This window comes from Lissotriton vulgaris, chromosome 1_1, assembly GCF_964263255.1.
Source record: "Lissotriton vulgaris chromosome 1_1, aLisVul1.2, whole genome shotgun sequence".
In the NCBI taxonomy this organism is placed as follows: Eukaryota; Metazoa; Chordata; class Amphibia; order Caudata; family Salamandridae; genus Lissotriton; species Lissotriton vulgaris.
In genome coordinates, this window is record NC_141685.1 from 1346880840 (window position 1) to 1346900226 (window position 19387).

Below are 19387 nucleotides of genomic sequence, written 5' to 3' on the forward strand. Positions count from 1 at the left end.
GCAAAGCTATAAACGGGTTAAAAAAGAAATGTGTATCACAAAACAACAATGTTGAAATCTGAGCGATAAGATTCCTTTTGATCAACAGTCCAAGAATTAAAACTGATTCAGAGAGAACATGGGGTGGGATAGAGTCTGGCGCTTTGGGTAGAGATGTTGCAATGACTTGCAAGGTGGTCGCACGTGCACATCACCCAACAAGAAGGCTCTTAAATGTAAAAGGTATCCCCACAGGACCAAGAGATGTAAAGAGGACTTCCTCAAGACCACACTAATGATGAGGAAAACATTTGATACAATATTCACACTTCCGCTTCTTGGCGTGTGCCCTTCAAGCTAGAAAGGAACAATTCACCAATAAAAAGGTACTCTTTCCTAATCACATCCCAGTTTTTTTAAATCAACCTTTTTTATCAAGTTCATTAACAAATTAATTGGTTGCGCATTTAAGAGGGGAAACACCAAAGGTTAGCAAGCAGATACAACACAAATACACATTACATACTGCTGCAGAATCTAAATTACATGCTTCATGGCTTACCTATTATCGTTAATAAACTCCAGAATTTCCTGTTCTAATTTTAGCAGCATCATTCTATCCCTGCAGGGGATTGGAATAGAAAGGAAAATCACTGACAGCACAGAACTTGCACATTCCTTGTTGATATCCCAGACTGCCAACAGAAACTTAAAAACTAGGTCACCAATTATATATATTTATTACAAGTGTTTTCAATAAAAAAATTCGACACAAAAAAAAACTAGGTCACCTGGTGAACCCACTCCCACCATGTACACTGCTTTTGACAATTAACAAATACCAAGTGAAGGCAGAAAATGGAAGACTTTGGTTAAGCTTAATTTCTTTCATAACATGCCTATCAGATTCTTTATTTTTATTTTTGAGGAAGCACCATGCATTTTAGCAAATGATTAGAACCGCAGCATTCTCCTCTATAACCACGAGCTAGTTTCCATCCAATCCAAAGTACAACTACTTTACAAATAAAATCCATGAGCAAATAGCAGTATTTCTATAAGGGCAATGCTTGGACAACTGCGCTAGAAGGAAATGTTACTTACCGTCAATCCTACCACTTCATTATTTGAAGTGAATTTATAACCTAAAACACAGAGGCTAAACACACACACTAAAATATCTGTATTGTATTGTAAGGAATATGCTACTTACCAGTATGCATCTGTTCTTGGCATAGAGGGCTGCAGAGTGGTACATTTATGAATAGATCGCCATCTGGTGTTGGGCTCGGATGATTGCACTTTGTTTTTCTCCTGGAGAAGTCTTTGTCGTCATAGATGACTCCTCCTCTTGGTGTTAGTGCGCATGGGCATCGGCTCCATCCTTAGATTGTTTTGCCATAGTAGGGTTAGATGGAGAGGTGTAGTAGAATACATAAAGATATGCCCATGTAAGTGTATCTAACTAAGATAATGTTGGGACAGACACAGGTTTCCGGGGAGGCAGGGAGGGCATGTACCACTCTGCAGCCCTCTATGCCAAGAACAGATGCATACTGGTAAGTAGCATATTCCGTTCGAGGCATATGGGCTGCAGATGGTACATTTATGAATAGATTGTACAGCAGTTACCTCCCTAGCGGTGGTCACCAGTGTCTGTCGCAACTGTTTGAAATAGAGTTTTTAATACAGCTTGGCCCACTCTGGCTTGTTGTGTAGCCTGTACATCAACACAGTAGTGTTTTGTGAATGTATGTGGTGTAGACCAAGTTGCTGCTCTACATATGTCATCTAGGGGAATGTTCCCTAAGAATGCCATAGATGCTCCTAGTTTTCGTGTAGAATGAGCTCTAGGAGGAACAGTTAATGTTCTCTTTGCTTTAATGTAACATACTTGTATACATCTTACAATCCATCTAGCTATGCCTGCTTTAGAGATAGGATTGCCCTTATGTGTTGGGGAAAATGCCACAAATAGTTGTTTAGTTTTCCTGAAATTTTGTGTCCTTTCTATGTAGTACAAAATGGCTCTTTTGACGTCTAGTGTATGTAGAGCCCTTTCTGCTACTGTCTGTGGTTTTGGAAAAAAGACTGGCAGTTCCACTGGTTGGTTGATGTGAAATGCCGAAATTACTTTAGGCAAGAACTTTGGGTTTGTTCTAAGAACCACTTTATTCTGGTGTAACTGCAGGAATGGTTCTTGTATTGTCAATGCCTGTAATTCACTTACTCTCCTGAGTGAGGTAATGGCTATCAGGAAAGCCACCTTCCATGTAAGGAATTGTATTTCGCACCTATGCATAGGTTCGAAAGGTGGTCCCATTAGTCTGGTGAGTACTACATTGAGGTTCCAGACCGGGGAAGGTGGTAATCTTGGTGGAATGACTCTTTTAAGGCCTTCCATGAAGGCTTTTATCGCTGGCACTCTAAACAGTGATATGTGCTGCCTGTTTTGTAGGTACGCTGTTATAGCTGCTAGATGTACCCTGATAGATGTGTATGCGAGATTACATTGCTGTAAGTGTAGTAAGTAGCAAATAATCTCCCTTGTTGATACGTCTAGAGGGTTGATATTATTAGTAGTACAGTGTATAGCAAACCTCTTCCACTTAGCTGCATAGCATGCTCTGGTGGTGGGACATCTCGCTTGTTTAATTATCTCCATGCAATTTGGTGGTAGATCTAAGTACCCAAATTCTAGGATTTCAGGAGCCAGATCGCTAGGTTCAGTTGTGTGGGATCTGGGTGCATTATTTCTCCATGGTTCTGTGTAAGATGCATGGGTAGAATTCTTAGCTTTTGATGTGGCACTTGTGAGAGTTGCAGGAGCGTGGTGAACCACGGTTGTCTTGCCCACGTGGGTGCCACTAGTATCATGGTCATTGAGTGTTGTTGCAGCTTTCTGACCACTAATGGGATTAGTGGGAGAGGGGGAAAAGCGTATGCAAATTTGTTGGACCAATTTATCCATAACGCATTGCCCTGCGACAGGTGGTGTGGGTACCTGGACGCGAAGCTTTGGCATTTTGCGTTCTGATGGGTGGCAAAGAGATCTATCTCTGGTTGTCCCCATCTTTGGAAGAATGGCTGCAGTATTTGTTGGTGCAGTTCCCATTCGTGTATTTGTTCCGACTGTCTGCTTAAGATGTCTGCTATCTGATTTTGAACTCCTGGTAGGTGTTCGGCTAACAGATAGATGTTTTGAGGAATGGCCCATCTCCAGATTTCCTGTGCTAGTCTGGATAGTTGGAGAGCGTGCGTCCCCCCCTGTTTTTGAATATAATACATTGCTGTCATGTTGTCTGTTCTGATCAGGACTGCTTTGTTGGTAACATGTATTTGGAAGGCTTTCAATGCTAGAAATACTGCTAGTAGTTCTAGATGATTGATGTGCAGTCTTTTTTCCTGCACACTCCACCTTCCTTGTACTGTGTATTTCTCCATATGTGCTCCCCATCCTGTGAGCGATGCGTCTGCTGTTATTGTCACCTGTGGAATTGGTTCTAGGAACGACCGCCCCTTGGCAATGTTTGTGTTCCACCACTTCAGAGAGCGGTGTGTGCGGTCGTCTACCAACACCAGATCTGTAATCTGTCCTTGAGCCTGATTCCACTGTGTCGCTAAGCATTCTTGTAGCGGACGCATTTGTAGTTTGGCATATGGTATTAGCAGTATGCAGGATGACATCATCCCCAATAGCTGCATAAACACTCTTGCTGGTAGTGAGTGTTGTGGCTGGAATCTTTGAATGATTGTAAGCATTGTTTGAATCCTGACTGGATTGGGGTATACCTTGGCTTTTCCTGTGTCTATAGTAGCCCCCAGATATTGTTGAACCTTGCTTGGTTGTAGGTGTGACTGTGTAGTTCACCGTGAACCCTAGCTGGTGTAGTAGCTGAATTGTCTTTTGTGTGTTTTGAAGACATTCCTCTTGTGACTTGGCCTTTATTAGCCAGTCGTCCAAGTATGGGAAGACATGTATTTGTTGTCTTCTTAGGTGAGCTGCCACCACTGCCAGACATTTTGTGAACACCCTTGGTGCTGTTGTGACACCAAACGGAAGGACTTTGAATTGATAATGTTGTCCTTCTACCACAAACCTGAGGTATTTCCTGTGGGCCTTGTGAATCGGAATATGAAAGTAAGCGTCTTTTAGATCCAGTGTAGAAAGAAAGTCCCCTTTCTTCAGTAAAGGAAGTACCTGTTGTAGCGTGACCGTGTGGAAATGTTCCGAATTTATGTATGCGTTGAGAGGTCTTAGGTCCAGTATTGGCCTTAGAGACCCGACCTTTTTGGGAATTAGGAAGTATAGGGAGTATACTCCTGTTCCTTGTTGGTGCTGTGGAACCTTCTCTATGGCATGCTTTTCTAGCAGGGATAGTACTTCCTGCTTTAACAGTGTCAGGTGATCTTGTTTCATTGGACGCTGTCTGGGGGGGATGTTTGGCGGGGTAGATGTGAGTTCCAGGCAATAACCATGTTGGATAATTTGTCGCACCCACCTGTCTGATGTGATGTTTTCCCAGACAGGTAGGAACTGTGATAGGCGTCCCCCGACCGGTGTTATATGGTCTGGGGGGAGCTGTATGAAGTCACTGTTTTGGGGTTGGAGAGTTGCGGTTGTTGTTGTTTCCGCGACCTCTACCCTTGTTGTTGCTACCTCTGTAGCCACCTCTTTAATTACCTCTGGGTGATGTAGGTGTAAAAGAGGTTTGTTGCTGGCTTGTACTTGTATTTTTGGATCCTCCTCTATAGGCGGATCTACGAAAGGAACCTCTTTGTGTCGGCTGTTGCAATGCTCCCATTGATTTAGCCGTTTCGGTATCTTTTTTCATCTTTTCTAAGGCCTCATCTGTCCCTGTGCCGAAAAGTGTTTTCCCATCAAAAGGTTGGTTCAGTAATGATGTTTGTACCTCTTGTTTGAACCCTGATACCCTGAGCCATGCATGTCTCCTTAACATGATGCTTGTGTTTGTAGATCTTGCTGCAGTGTCTGCCGCGTCTAGGGCGCACTTGATTGAAGTGTTAGTAATTAACTTCCCTTCTTGTATGAGTTGATCTGCCCTCTTTTGATGTTCTTTAGGGAGATGTGTGATGAGTTTTTCTAGTTCATCATAATGCGCTCTGTCATACCTTGCCAGTAGTGCCTGTGTATTAGCTATGCGCCAGCTGTTTGCCGCTTGAGATGCTACTCTCTTGCCAGAGGCATCTATTAGCTTAGACTCTTTGTCAGGAGGTGGAGCTTCTCCTGTGGATAAAGAGTTTGCTCTCTTACGAGCGTTTGTGACCACTAGTGAGTCTAGAGGAATTTGCCCTTTAATGAATATTGGGTCTTTTGGAGCTGCCCTATATTTCTTATCGATTCTTGGGTTCAGTACCCTAGCCCTCACTGGGTCTTTGAATATCTCTGATGTATGACTGAGAAGGCCCTTAAGCATTGGTAGTGTTCCTGATGTTCTTTGTGCAGTAGGTAGTGTTTCTAATAAGAAATCCTCTATTTGAGGTTCTGCATGTAGTTCTACCTTGTGATATATTGCTGCTCTATTAATGAGTTGTGCAAAACCAGTGTTATCATCAGGAGGTGAGGGTTTTGAAGGGTACAATTCAGGGTCGTCATCGTTATCTGACCCTACATTGTACTCCTCCCATGGGTCTGCCTCCTCTGGGATTGTGTCTTCATCATCCCTAGGATGTTCCCCCTCCCCTGTGTCACTCTCTACATCTGTTGTAGGTGTAGATGGTCGTGTGGGAGGAATATTTGGCCTATTGTGAGGGAGAGGGGAAGAGGGTGTGTCTCTAGGTCTTGGAGAAGGGGGAGGAGTTGTATTTGTCCCCATGGTTCTCTTCTTCGGATGAGTCTTGTCGTCCGACTGTTCATTCTTCCTCTTTTTAGGTAGTTCTGTGACTACCTTGCCAGTTTTTGGATCTATAAACAGAGTCTTTTGTTTAGGATCTGTTTTATATTCCTGTGTCGGTACCGCAGTTTTCGGGTCCGAAAGGTGTTTTTTCTTATTACTGTCCATTTGTATTTTCGGCACCGAGATTTTATTCGGATCCGATGTTTTCGGTGTCGAGGATGTCCCCGGTGTCGAGGGTGTTTGACGTCGAAACGTGTTTCGGTGTCGACATGGACTGTTTCGACTTCGAGCTTTCCTTGCCATGGAGCTTCGGTGTCGATGTGGGCCGTTTATCGGAACCACCATGATGGGAGGCCGAGTGTTTCGGTTTCGGTTTCGTTGCCGGGCCCGAAGGCGGGGCGTCGGAAACTTTTTTCGGTTGTCTGACCGGGCTCGAGGGCGGGGTCGACACCGTGCGGGGTCTGTTTTTTGGTAAAGGGACGTCGTCACTCACGGTTTGTTGGACGCCGATTTCGTCGACGTCGGACTCGTCCGCTTCTGACCCCGCCTCGTCAGCCTCCTCTTCCTCCTCTTCTGGGTGCTGGTCCTCGAACAGCTCCGGGATTGCTTGTGACTGCATTCTCGATACCACGTGTCTTCGGGCTCGACGGTTTCTAATAGTCGATTTTGAAGAAAATGCTGCACAGGCTTCACAGTCCCTGGATTCGTGTTCAGGGGACAAGCAGAGGTTGCACACCTCGTGTAGGTCCTTGTGTGGAAACTTAGCACCACACGTTGGACATTTTTTGAATGGAGTCCTTTCCATGGACTCCGGGCTGGACTACGTCGCGTTGGTCTTCTCGTAGTCTTCGTTCTTCGAAACGCGTCGAGATGGAAGTGAAGTCGCGTTCGGTAACAATACCGTCGAATTGGAAAGTTTTATGCGCCGAATATACTGTTTTTTACCGAAGTCGGTCCGGAGCGCTTCGATCCTCATCCGAACCCGATGGCGGAAAAAAACAATCTAAGGATGGAGCCGATGCCCATGCGCACTAACACCAAGAGGAGGAGTCATCTATGACGACAAAGACTTCTCCAGGAGAAAAACAAAGTGCAATCATCCGAGCCCAACACCAGATGGCGATCTATTCATAAATGTACCATCTGCAGCCCATATGCCTCGAACTTGCATTTATATAGCGCTTACTACCCCTGACGAGGTGTTGAAGCGCTTTTTGGGTGAGTAGCACGCTACTCCGGGACCCATAGAGGATTAGTGTTGAATTAATATGGTGAAATATGAAAGTAATTTGAGTGATCGATATTAGTTATCTGGAGTGAGAAGGATAGCGGAGGGAAAGAAGGGGAAGAAAGGTTTGCATTCATATAGCAACTGTTACCCTTGATGGGTGTTGAAGCGCTTTTCTGGCGAGTAGCACGCTACTCCAGTACCCATAAAGGATTAGTGTTGAAAATTAGTATAGTGAAATATTAAGTAATTTGAGTGGTGGATATGTTATTCAGTTATTTGAATAGAGAAGGGTAGGTGGCGGGATAGAAGAGGGAAATAGGTTTGCATTTATATAGCGCTGGTCACCCCTGATGGGGATTTGAAGTGCTTTTTTGGAGAGTAGCACGCTACTCCGAAACCTATAAAGATTAGTGTTGAATTAGTATGGTGAAACATGAAAGTAATTTGAGTGGTGGAGATGTTCGTTATTTGGATTGAGAAGGGTTGGGGAGGGGTAGAAAAAGGTTTGCATTTATGTAGCGCTTGTAACCCTGATGAACGCGTTATTGGCAAGTAGCACGCTACTCTGGAACCCATAAAGAATTAGTGGTGAATTAGTATAGTGGAATATGGAATTTGAGAATGAACATGTTAGTCTGTTATTTTGGTTGAAAAGGATAGTGGAAGGATAGAAGAGTGAGGGATTTAAATTTTCTTTATTTTTTTAGGTCATAGCAGTAGGAGGAGGCTTTTGGATGAGTAAAAGGAGTTTTGGAGGGGCAGTGTCAGAGGGAAAAGTTTAGAAAGGTTCGTTTTGGGGGATCAGTATAGTAAAAGAGGTATCAGATGATGCAAGGAGGGGTAGAGTAGGAGAGAGTCTAAAAAAGGGTTATTTGGGGGATCATAGTAGTGGTATGGGGTTTGGGATAAATGACAGAGTGGATGTAGAAGATATATTGATAAATGTATAGGTTGAGAGATAGGGTAGTGCATTGGAAAGAGTAGTAGAAAAGTTTGAGATGGGTCAAAGTTGGGCTAGAAGACATATTGAGAGAAGTATAGGCTGAGAAATAGGGTAGTACATTGGAAAAGCTAAATTAGAAGAAAGTGATACATATATAGATGCATAAGTACATTGAAAGTATATAGATGCATAAAGGAGGTAAGCATATTTAGATTAAAGGTATTGATAGAGGTACAGGATGAGAAATAGGGTAGTGCATTGGATATGCTCTTTCAGGAGAAAAGTAACAGACACAGATCCAAGTACATGGAAAGTACATATCTGCACAATGGAAGCAAGTACATGTAGACCAAAGTTGATTTTTTATTTTTTTATTTTTAACAACATAATTATTCTAAATGTTTATACTAAGCAATATACAAAGATAGGTACAGATCTATAGTGAAAATAAATGCTTCAATGCAGAGGAATAGGCTGTAAATTTCTGTTTGTTTATGGTGCTTATGTGGTGATTGTCGGTGGATCTTATGTTGGAGGTAAAGAGTTCCATAGTTTGGGTGCTTGACCAGAGAAGAATATGCCTCCCATGTTTTTATTGTTGTACCTTGGATTTTGAAGCAAGATGCCCCTTTAGAGCGGAAGTGCATTTGTTGAATGTGTTTGGTGATTTTGTTCCGGATGAAGAGCGTCCCATTCCATGTATTGCTTTTTGGGTGATATGAAGTAGCTTGAACGTGGATCTTCTGGCAACTGGTAACCAATGAAGGGCTCTCAAGGCAGGTGAGATGTGGTCTTGCAGTTTGATATGCACAAGTAGTCTGGCAGCTGAGATCTGAATCCGTTGTTTCATGGCAATCTTATGTGAAGCTTATGCTTCAGAAACTATTGTATCCAGAACTTCCTCAAGTACTGAATCACTTAGAAAAGTTACTTGCCTTCAGGAACCATCTGGTGTTCGCTCTAGCTACCTGCAGATCCTCTCCTTTGAACATCCTAGATGCACTCTGGATCCCGAAAGTTTTGCAATATTTCTGTTGTGCCAGTAGGTGGAGCGGATTCTGCCATGACATCAGATATGGAGTTGAAAGAACATCATCAGAGTCATAAAGTCTCTGGACTAGTGCCCTAATGTCATTTCTGCTCTGTTTTTTGCTGCAATTGTTGGGGTGTATTCAAGCCAGAAACTTGAATATTTGTTCAGTGCATAATTAACTTTGTAAAAGTTAGAAGGATTTTGTCCACCAGATGGCGATAGTGGAGGGGTCAGTGAGAAATCTGCAGGTAAATAGATTGTCTACCAGGAGGAAAATGCTACTCAACTCTGTAAAAATCTGTTCATGGTATGTCGTTATACAGATTCACATGCTGTGTATACTCCTGGCATCTGGTGTTGGGTCCGACTGTCTGCAAATTGTTTTTCTTTAAACAAGTATTTTGAGTCACAAGGTACTGTGACTCCTACTCTTGGCAATAATGCGCATGGTCATTGACCCCATTGTCAGATTGTTGTCCCACACGGCAGGTGAGGGTGGAATGTGAAGTGCCGAGATTGGGAGATGTCCATGCATAAAAGGAAAAACCGAAAGTAAGACTGCAAAGGCCATAGGCATCCTAGGAGGAGGGTGAGTGCATGTGAATTTACAGGACTAAATACCATGAACAGACATAGGGTGATTAACATTCTCCTTTCAAAATGTGTGGCTGTAGATACACATGCTGTGCATAGACTGTAAAGCAGTTCTCCCAAAAAGTTATGGCTAGCCAGTGGGTGCTGCAGTAGACTGAAAGAGTGTACGAAGAACTGCCTGGCCAGCATTAGCTTTTTGGTGATCTAGGACATCCACACAGTAATGTTTTGTGAAAGTGTGAGATGTGAACCAGCTGGCTGTTTTGCATAGATCAGCTATTGGGATGTTCCCCAGGAAAGCCATAGAGGCTCCTTTCTTCAGAGCAGAGTGTGCGTTAAGAACAGGTAAAGTCCTCTTGCTTTAGTATCCCATGTAACGTCTGGATGCATTTAACTATCTTTCTTGCAATGTCTGAGTTGGATAGAGCCTTTCCTTTGTGGGGTTCTGAGAAAGTAACAAAAATGTGTTGTCTTTTTCAAAATTGTCTGGTTCTCCCAACATAGAACATGAGGGCTCATTTTATGATCAAAGTATGGAGAGCCTGTTACGCAACTGAATCAGTTGTGGGGGGTGGGGACAGGAAGGTCAATGGACTGATTAACATGGAAGTGAGAGACCACCTTAGGCAGTAATTTGGGATTGGTGAGGAGGACAATCCTATCCCCATGTACTTGGAAGAAGGGTTCTTTCAGGGTTAATACCAGAGTGAGGTGACAGCAACAAGAAATGCCACCTTCCAAGAGATGAACAGAAGGGGGAAGGTGTGGAGCGTCTCAAATGGAGGACCTATAAGTTGTGCGAGTACAAAGTTTAGATTCTATGAGGGTTCTGGCAAGATCCAGGGAGAAGAAATGCGTTACTTACCTGTAACTGCAGTTATCCAGTATTAGTGTCTTTCATAGATTCACATGCCTGAATCATTCCCCGTCGTCGAGACGGGAGCCTCCGGTATATAAAAAAGTAATGTCCTAAGACATACATATAAAAGAATAGGCCTAAGGGTCTCACCTTAGTGTCCTATCTAGGTCCTTATGTAGGAAGGACCAAACAGAGTAGGCCCAAGGGTCCCACCTTGGTAGCCTATCTGTGTCCTTTTGTAAAAAGGACCAAAGTAAAGAGAAACAGCCAATCAGCTACTACCTCCCTCTAGAACCTTCCTGTCAGGAGCCTCAGTCTCTCAGATTTTCGTACGCACCAAGCTAGTTAGGTGTAAACATGTTAGAGAGAGGTGAGTCCTTCCAGGGGAGGCGGGAGGGTGCATGTGAATCTATGAAAGACACTAATACTGGATAACTGCAGTTACAGGTAAGTAACGCATTTCTTATCCAGTATTTGGGTGTCTTTCATAGATTCACATGCCTGAATCAGAGTAGCAAGCAATACAATATGCACATTCTGTGTTGGTACAGCATATATAAGTCTGCAGATAGAACATATCCGCGACTGTAAATCAACAACATATAATGTCATGTAGTATCTAGTAATAAAGAGATGTGCATACCAGTCAAGGATGGTGGGAAGAAAGAAGGCTCACCTCACTGGAACAGATGGCGAAGCACTGCTCTGCCCACTGCTGCATCTTTCGTCAGCTCAGCATCCAAGCAGTAGTGCCTGGTGAAGGTATGCGGGGACTTCCAGGTCGCCGCTCTACAGATGTCCAGGAGTGGCACTCCAGCAAACAGTGCCGCAGACGTGGACATGGCTCGCGTGGAATGGGCTTTGGCCCGCGAGTCCAAAGGCCGCCCAGCCTTGTCATGGCAGAAAGTTATCGCTGAAGAGATCCACCTTGATATACTTTGCTTCGTCAGAGGCATGCCCTTCCTTGGTCTGCTGAATGCGAGAAAGAGTTGGGATGATTTTCTGAATTGTCTTGTTCTGTCGATATAGAATTTGAGGCATCTCTTCAGATCTAAGTAGTTGGGTTTGGAAAGAACGATTTGAGAACCACTGGCTCATTAAGATGGAAGTCCGATGGGACTTTGGGTATGAATCGTGGGTTAGTACGCAGGATGACTCTGTCCTCTCTGAATTGTAAGAAAGGGTCTTGGATGGAGAGGGCTTGCAATTCACCAACCCTTCTGGCTGAGGTTAGGGCCAGGAGGAGGGCCGTCTTCCACGAAAGGAATTTGATATCCGTTTTGTGGATAGGCTTGAAGGGATGCTTCATCAGTTGGTGAAGGACCACGTTGAGGTGCCATGACGGTGGGATAGGCTTTGGTCTTGGAAAGGACCTGAATAGGCCTTTCAGGAATTGTTTGATAAGCCTGTCCGCCCACAGGGAAGGACCCTTAGAAGTTCTTGTGAACCTGGATATTGCTGCTAGGTGTACCTTGATGGACGCATGTGCAAGTCCTGACTGCGCCAGATGTAGCAGATATGGCAGCAGTTGCTGTGGGGTGACATGGAAAGGGTGTAGGTCTTCTTTCGCACACCAGACACAGAAGCGCTTCCATTTGAGAGAATAGGTCTTTTTAGTGCTGTCAGCTCTAGCTTTAGCGAGAACATCTCTACACTCCTGCGGAATGTTAAGGTGGCTGAATTCGCGGTATTCAGGAGCCAGGCTGATAACTTCAGAGGGCCCAGGTTCGGGTGGAGAACCTGTCCTTGGGACATTGTGAGCAGGGTCGGATGACTGTGTAGGCGAAGAGGCGGTTGGATAGACAGGCGATGAAGTTCCGTGTACCAATGCTGCCTCGGCCAGGATGGGGCGATGAGAATCAGGGTGCAGGGCTCCGATTTCATCTTCCTGATTACCCTGGGTATCAGTGGAAATGGCGGAAAGGCGTAAGCAAACACGTTCCGCCAAGCTATGGAAAATGCATTCCCTAGTGTTCCTGGTTGGGGAAGCCTGCTTGCGAAGCTTGGGCATTTGGCGTTCTCCCTGGTGGCAAAGAGGTCTATCTGCGGTGTTCCCCACTCCGCAAAGATGTAGTTTATCGCCTCCGCATCCAGCTCCCATTCGTGGGATAGATACTGTTCCCTGCTTAGGGCGTCCGCTAGGACATTGTCTTTGCCCGGAACGTATTCGGCTTTGAGTGTTATTCCATGCTGGAGGAGCCAATTCCAGACTCTCTGAGATTCGAGAGAGAGAGAGAGAGAACGCGTCCCTCCCTGTTTGTTCAGGTAGTGCATCGTCGTGGTGTTGTCTGTCCTGACTAGCACTGGGGAGTTTCGGATGCGTGGGAGGAACGATTGGAGCGCCAGAAAGACTGCCCTTAGCTCCAGAATGTTGATATGGAGTTTGGATTCCTGCGGCGTCCATTTGCCGTTGATCTGTAGTTCTTGCAGGACCGCACCCCAGCCCTCTAGGGATGCGTCCGTCGTGACTACATGTGGTTGCGCCGGGAGCAGGAATGGCAGTCCCTGCGACAGGTGTTTGGTCGACCTCCACCATTGTAAATGGTTGACTATAGATTGAGTGACTCGTATGCGGTCTTCGAATAATCCCGCAGCTTGTGTCCACTGTCTTGTCAGTTCTTCCTGAAGGGGGCGCATTTTTAGACGGCAGTGTGGGATGAGCAGAATGCATGAAGACATCATGCCGAGGAGCGACTTGAAGATACGGACAGTCAGAGTCTTTTTGGATGCCACTAACGTGGCTAAGGAGATAAGTTTCGATTTTCTCTCCTTCGATGGGAAGGCTCTTGCGCGTTCCGTGTCCAGGGTCGCTCCAAGGAAAGTGATGGCTTTGCATCTTTTCCGCCAACTAGGCCTGACCCTCAACAGAGAGAAGTCATCACTGAAACCAAGCAGACAGGCGCTGGAAGACGCGGCTGCGGCTGTTGCCGACGGAGCCTTTACCAGCCAGTCGTCCAGGTATGGGAAAACCTGGTGTCCCTGTTGACGAAGAAAGGCTGCGACAGGAGAGAGGCATTTTGTAAATATCCGTGGGGCAGATTTGAGGCCGAACGGGAGAACACAGAATTGGTAGTGGATTCCTGCTACTGCGAACCCGAGGTACTTCCTGTGTCCTTTGAGGATAGGGATGTGATAGTAGGCGTCCTGAAGATCTAGCGATGTCATGTAGTCGCCTTTTTCCAGGAGTCCCAGGATCTCTTGTAGTGTGACCATACGGAACGACTGTTTCTTTAGGAACACATTGAGCGCTCTCAGGTCGAGGATCGGTCTCCATTTCTTGCCTTTTTTGTGAATTAGGAAGAAGTGGGAGTAGAATCCTTCCCCTTTTGGGCGTGTGGAACTTTTTCTATTGCGCCCTTTTGAAGCATGGAAGCTATTTCCTGAAGAAGCAGCCGTAGGTGTCTGTGAGGGCGCTTGGCAGGTGGTGTCGTTGGGGGATTTGAAAGGAATTCCAGTGAGTGGTCGAATTGGAGAAGTTGTAAAACCCACCGGTCCGTCGTTATTTGTCGCCAATTCTGTAGGAAAAAGGAGAGTTTTCCTCCAAGTCGTAAAGAATGTGATGGTGGAGGGGCTGGCCAATTGATAGAGTCATTGGCGATTGCCTGCGGGTCTTTTCTGACCTTTTCCCCTGTAGGACGATTTGTTGTAGGAAGTTTGACGTCCCGACTGGTTTTGACGCTGTTGGAACTGCGTCTTGCCCTGGGAGTACGAATAGGAGGACCTATTTTGGTAGGAACCTCTGTACGTAGTTGTCCTCTCCCTCTGTTGCCACGAAAGGACTGATTTCTAGATTGTAGAGTTCCCAGAGCTCTGGCTGTATCGGCGTCCTTTTTGATTGTGGTGAGGGCTTCATCGATCTTTTCGCCGAAAAGATGTTCGCCATCATACGGCATATCAATTATTTTAGTTTGAACCTCCTGTCGGAAGGAGGTGGCCTTAAGCCAACCTTGACGTCTTAGAACAGCAGCGCCCGCCAGCTGTCTGAAGCCAGTCATGGCTACGTCGATGGCACAGTCGATCAATTCCGAAGCCGATGTTTGGCCCTCAAGGAGTAGCGAGTGTGCCTCCTCTTTCAAATCCTCTGGAAGGTCAGCGAGGTAGGGCGCGATGTTCGCCCAGAGCTGGCGGTTGTATCGGCCCAGGAGTGCAATAGAATTGGCGATCTTCACCGTCGTCGCAGACGTGGTGGAAAAGCGTTTTCCGATGGCATCCAGCTTCCTGCCTTCTTTATCGGGTGGTGTAGATAAGGGAGATGCAGGGTTTCGCGAATTCTTCTGCGCTGCCTGAGTGACCACGGAGTCTGCCTTGGGGTGACCCGTGAGGCATGCTGGTGCCGAAGATGTAGCTTTGTATTTTTTGTCAAGTCTGGGCACTACTACCTGCAGAGAAGCTGGCGTCTGCATGAGTTGTTTGCCCTGTTTCAGTAGGTAGTCAATGATCGGGATCGATCTTGTTGTTTTCTTCGCAGGTTCCTTAAAATCATAAAGGAAACATTCAGTCTCCTGTGTTTCCATGGACATATGGAACCTTTTGGCTGCCCTTTCAATGAGGTTATGGAAGCCGCCAATGTCTGCAGGTGGAGATTCCGAAGACTGTGGCTCTGGAGAGGCTGGAGAGTGAGTGACGTAGTCCTGATCTGCGTCAGGGTCTGTGTCATCATCGCGGACTTCCCCTTCTTCATGGTCCCTCTCATCGTCATCGGACGAGATGGTGTCTTGTGCTGGATCCTGAGTTCTAGAAAGTACCAGCGGAGGGGGCTTATGTCGTGGTACGGGCGCAGGTACCTGCGGAGCCGGAGGAGCAACAGGAGTGGCTTTTTCTGGAAACCGCTCTTTATAGTCTTGGATGAGGAATCGCAGATCCGAATCTAAGGATGCTGGCAGGCACACCATTGGTGTCACTTGTGTGGGTACCCGAGTATGGACAGCTTGATTCACAGGTTCCTCAACATCTTGCTCCTCATCTGTACTCTGGCACTTAAGCACCAGTTCCGAAGGGCTAGTGGCCTGGGTAAACGGTTCCTCATCCAGTTCCTGGTCTTGTAAGAAGCAGGATGGTGTTAGTTGTTGCACCTTATTAGGTGATGTCATGTCCGGTGTAATTGGTTTTTTTAGTAATCCTGATCGTGACATGGGACGTCTGGGCATCCATAGCATGTGAGAGCAGCTCGGATTCCTTCCAGGTAGTAGTTGCCGTCGACGCCTGTGTCGATGGTGCCACCAAAGAGCTTTCCGTCGTTGGCGGAATTTTACCCTTCGTCGACGGTATATCCGTCGTCGATGTCCTCGTCGACGGTGTTCTCGCCGACGGCACCTTTTCCGTCGTCGACGGCTTCGTAGCCGTCGACGGGGTGCTCCTCGTCGACGATGGAGGCTTCGTCGACGTTGTGGCTTTCGTCGACGGGGTTGTCGTCGATGTCCTCGGCGTCGACCGCGTCGACGACGTAGTCCTAGTCGTCGAGGGAACCGTAGATGACAGCGGTCTACTCGTCGACGATGAAGGTGTCGTTTTCGTCGACGAGGAAGACGCCGACGAGGCCGTCGTCGTCGACACTGTTGTCGTCGACGTAGAGACGGTTTTCAGTGCTGAGGAGGCCGTCGACGATCTTCCGTAGCATGCGCAGGATGTTGAAGCATGACGAGGAGACGGCGTTGACTTGCTTGGTCATGGAGAGGGAGGAGTCCAGGATGAAGCCCAGGCTGCGTGCGTGGTCTGTCGGTTTGGGTGCGGTTCCCAGGGCGGGGGGCCACCAGGAGTCGTCCCAGGCGGAGGGCGAGGATCCCAGGATGAGGACTTCCGTCTTGTCCGAGTTCAGCTTCAGGAGGCTGGTCGACATCCACTCGGCTACCTCTTTCATTCCTTCGTGAAGGTTGGCTCTGGCGGCGGCGGGGTCGTTGGTCAGGGAGAGGATCAGCTGGGTATCGTCGGCGTAGGAGATGATGTTGAGGTTGTGTTGGCGTGCGATGGCCGCGAGGGGGCTCATGTAGACGTTGAAGAGGGTTGGGCTCAGCGAGGATCCTTGAGGGACGCCGCAGATGACTTCGGTGGCCTCTGACTTGTACGGTGGTAGACGGACTCTGTGTTCTTCCGTCGAGGAAGGAGATGATCCATTCCAGTGCCTTCTCCTGGATTCCGACGTTGCTGAGGCGCTGCACTAGGGTGCGGTGGCAGACGGTGTCGAAGGCCGCGGAGAGGTCTAGGAGGATGAGGGCCGCTGTTTCTCCGTTGTCCATCAGGGTTCGGATGTCATCGGTGGCAGCGATGAGGGCGGTCTCGGTGCTGTGGTTGGCTCGGAAGCCAGACTGTGAGGGGTCGAGGGATCCGTTCGTCTCGAGGAAGGCGGCCAGTTGCTTGTTGACGGTCTTCTCGATGACTTTGGCCGGAAACGGGAGCAGCGAGATGGGGCGGTAATTCTTGAGTTCGGTGGGGTCCGCTGTTGGTTTCTTGAGTAGAGCGCTGAGTTCGGCGTGCTTCCAGCTCTCAGGGAAGGTGGCGGTGGTGAAGGAGGTGTTGATGATGTCCCGCAGGTGGGGTGCGATGACAGCGTCGGCCTTGTTGAAGACGTGGTGAGGGCAGGGGTCGGTCGGAGATCCGGAGTGGATGGAGTTCATCATGCGGACGGTGTCTTCGGTGCTGATCGGAGTCCAGGCGCGGAGGGTGGTGGTGGGGGGCGGTGGTTCGGTCGTGTCGGACGTGGCGTTCGTCGGTTGGGTGTTGAAGCTGTTGTGTATGTCCGCGATCTTGTTGTGGAAGTAGGAGGCGAGGGAGTTGCAGAGTTCTTGCGATGGGGTGATGTCGTTTCCGGCGTTGGGGTTGGAGAGCTCTTTCACGATGTTGAAGAGTTCCTTGCTGTTGTGTGCGTTGTTGTCCAGCCGGTCCTTGAATGCAGTTTTCTTGGTGTCGCGGATCAGTTGGTGGTGCTTCCGGGTGGCAAGCTTGAGGGTGGTCATGTTGTCCGGTGTTGGCTCCCTTCTCCAGGCTTTCTCGAGGGCTCGGCAGTTCTTCTTGGAGCTCTTGAGTTCGTCGGTGAACCATGGGGCCTTCTTGCTGCCGGGTCTGCTGGGCGGGGTCCTCAGTGGGGCGAGTTCGTCCGCGCAGTTGCTGATCCACTTCGTGAGGTTGTTGGCGGCCTGGCTGGGGTTCGCTGAGCTGGCGGGAGGGTGCTGGCTCAGGGAAGCGGCGAGCTGGTCGGCTGTGATCTTGCTCCAGCTTCTGCGGGCGACCTGTTGCTGGTGGTGGTGGATCGTCGTTCTTCTGAAGGTGAAGTGGACGCAGCTGTGGTCCGTCCAGTGGAGTCCTGTGGCGTGGCTGAAGGCGATGTCTTTGCTGGATGAGAAGACGGCGTCGAGTGTGTGTCCGGCGAGGTGGGTGGGGGTGGTCACCAGCTGCTTGAGTCAGAGGTTGGCGAGGTTGTCGAGCAGGGTGGTGGTGTTGCGGTCCTTGTTGTTCTCCAGGTCGAAGTTGAGGTCCCCCAGGAGGATGTAGTCAGCGGAGGGGAGGGCATGCGGGCTGACGAAGTCGGCGATGTCCTAGCTGAATTGTGTGCGTGGTCCCGGGGGTCGGTAGATCAGGGTGCCTCTGAGGGTGGTCTTCGGGTCGGTGTGGATCTGGAAGTGTAGGTGTTCGGCGGTAGTCAGGATGTCGTCGGTGTAGGTCGTGATGCGGATGGTGTCCCTGTGGATGATGGCGATGCCTCCTCCTATCTGGTTGGCGGTGCGGTCCCTCCGGGTGATCTTGTAGCCCTCTGGGATGGCGATGGCTATGTCGGGCGCTGAAGAGGCGTTCATCCAGGTCTCCGTGAGGAAGGCAACGTCAGGAGCTGTGGTGTCGATGAGGTTCCAGAGTTCGATGGCGTGTCTGTGGACTGAGCGGGTGTTGAGCAGGATGCACTTGAGGTGGTTGCTGCTGGTGTTCGTCTTGGCGGGTGCTGGTGCGAGGCAGGTCCGGATGCAGGTGAACTTGCAGGCAGTGCAGCAGAAGGGTCCGTGGGAGCGTCTCGGGGTGGCACGGTAGCATCCCGGGACTCGTCCGTCGTTGAGTGCGATGAGGGTGGCGGCGTCGTACGTCCGGCGGGTGGGCTGGGATCTGCGGGGGCCAGGGGTCCTGGCACTGGGCGCGGTCGTGGGCGCAGACGGGCTTACCTTTGGCGCACCTTAGGCGCTCAGTCGGCGCTCCCGCTGCGCGCGTCCGCTGCGCGGTCGCTGAGGGGGCGTCATAAGAAGGGAGCCGGGAGGGCGGGTCAGCTGGGAGGCGGGGAGCGCGTGGTCCTATCGGCAGGCGGGGGGGCGGGGTCGCGGCAAAAACCGGCGCGAAAATAGAGGCGGGCGGCCCTGCGGCGGCTGGGGCGCCGGGCTGGATCGGCGATCGAGGCGGGCGGCCCTGCGGCGGCTGGGGCGCCGGGCTGGATTGGCGTCAGCAGGCAGGCAGCAGGTAGGAGGCAGGCAGCAGGCGGGGAGCGTGGGGGGCAACCAGGCCGAGGGCACAGTGGTCGCTGCTGATCCGGGGTCGGGGTCCCCTTAAGAAGGGAGCCGGGAGGGCGGGTCAGCTGGGAGGCGGGGAGCGCGTGGTCCTATCGGCAGGCGGGGGGGCGGGGCAAAAACCGGCGCGAAAATCGAGGCGGGCGGCCCTGCGGCGGCTGGGGCGCCGGGCTGGATCGGCGATCGAGGCGGGCGGCCCTGCGGCGGCTGGGGCGCCGGGCTGGATTGGCGTCAGCAGGCAGCAGGCAGGCAGCAGGTAGGAGGCAGGCAGCAGGCGGGGAGCGTGGGGGCAACCAGGCAACCAGACTGATGTGCACTGGGTCCCTGCTACCCAGGCTGCAGTGCCAGTGTTTCCCCTAAAAACTAGGTAAAATGGTTTCATTGTAACACAATTAGCAAACACTTTAGCACCC

General features: G+C 49.1%; 1 protein-coding gene and 1 pseudogene across 3 annotated transcripts in view; both read right to left on the reverse strand.

Annotated features, from left to right (window-relative positions):
* Nucleotides 1–19387, reverse strand: part of R3HDM2 (R3H domain containing 2) — a 921072-nt gene that overhangs the window by 359145 nt on the left and 542540 nt on the right. For all 3 annotated transcript variants that reach the window (XM_086966594.1, XM_086966584.1, XM_086966589.1), the window contains one exon: nt 542–601. In XM_086966594.1, coding sequence (XP_086822720.1) covers nt 542–601 — 60 coding nt within the window. The remainder of the gene's footprint in view (nt 1–541; nt 602–19387) is intronic.
* Nucleotides 4572–5417, reverse strand: LOC147749146 (uncharacterized; annotated as a pseudogene).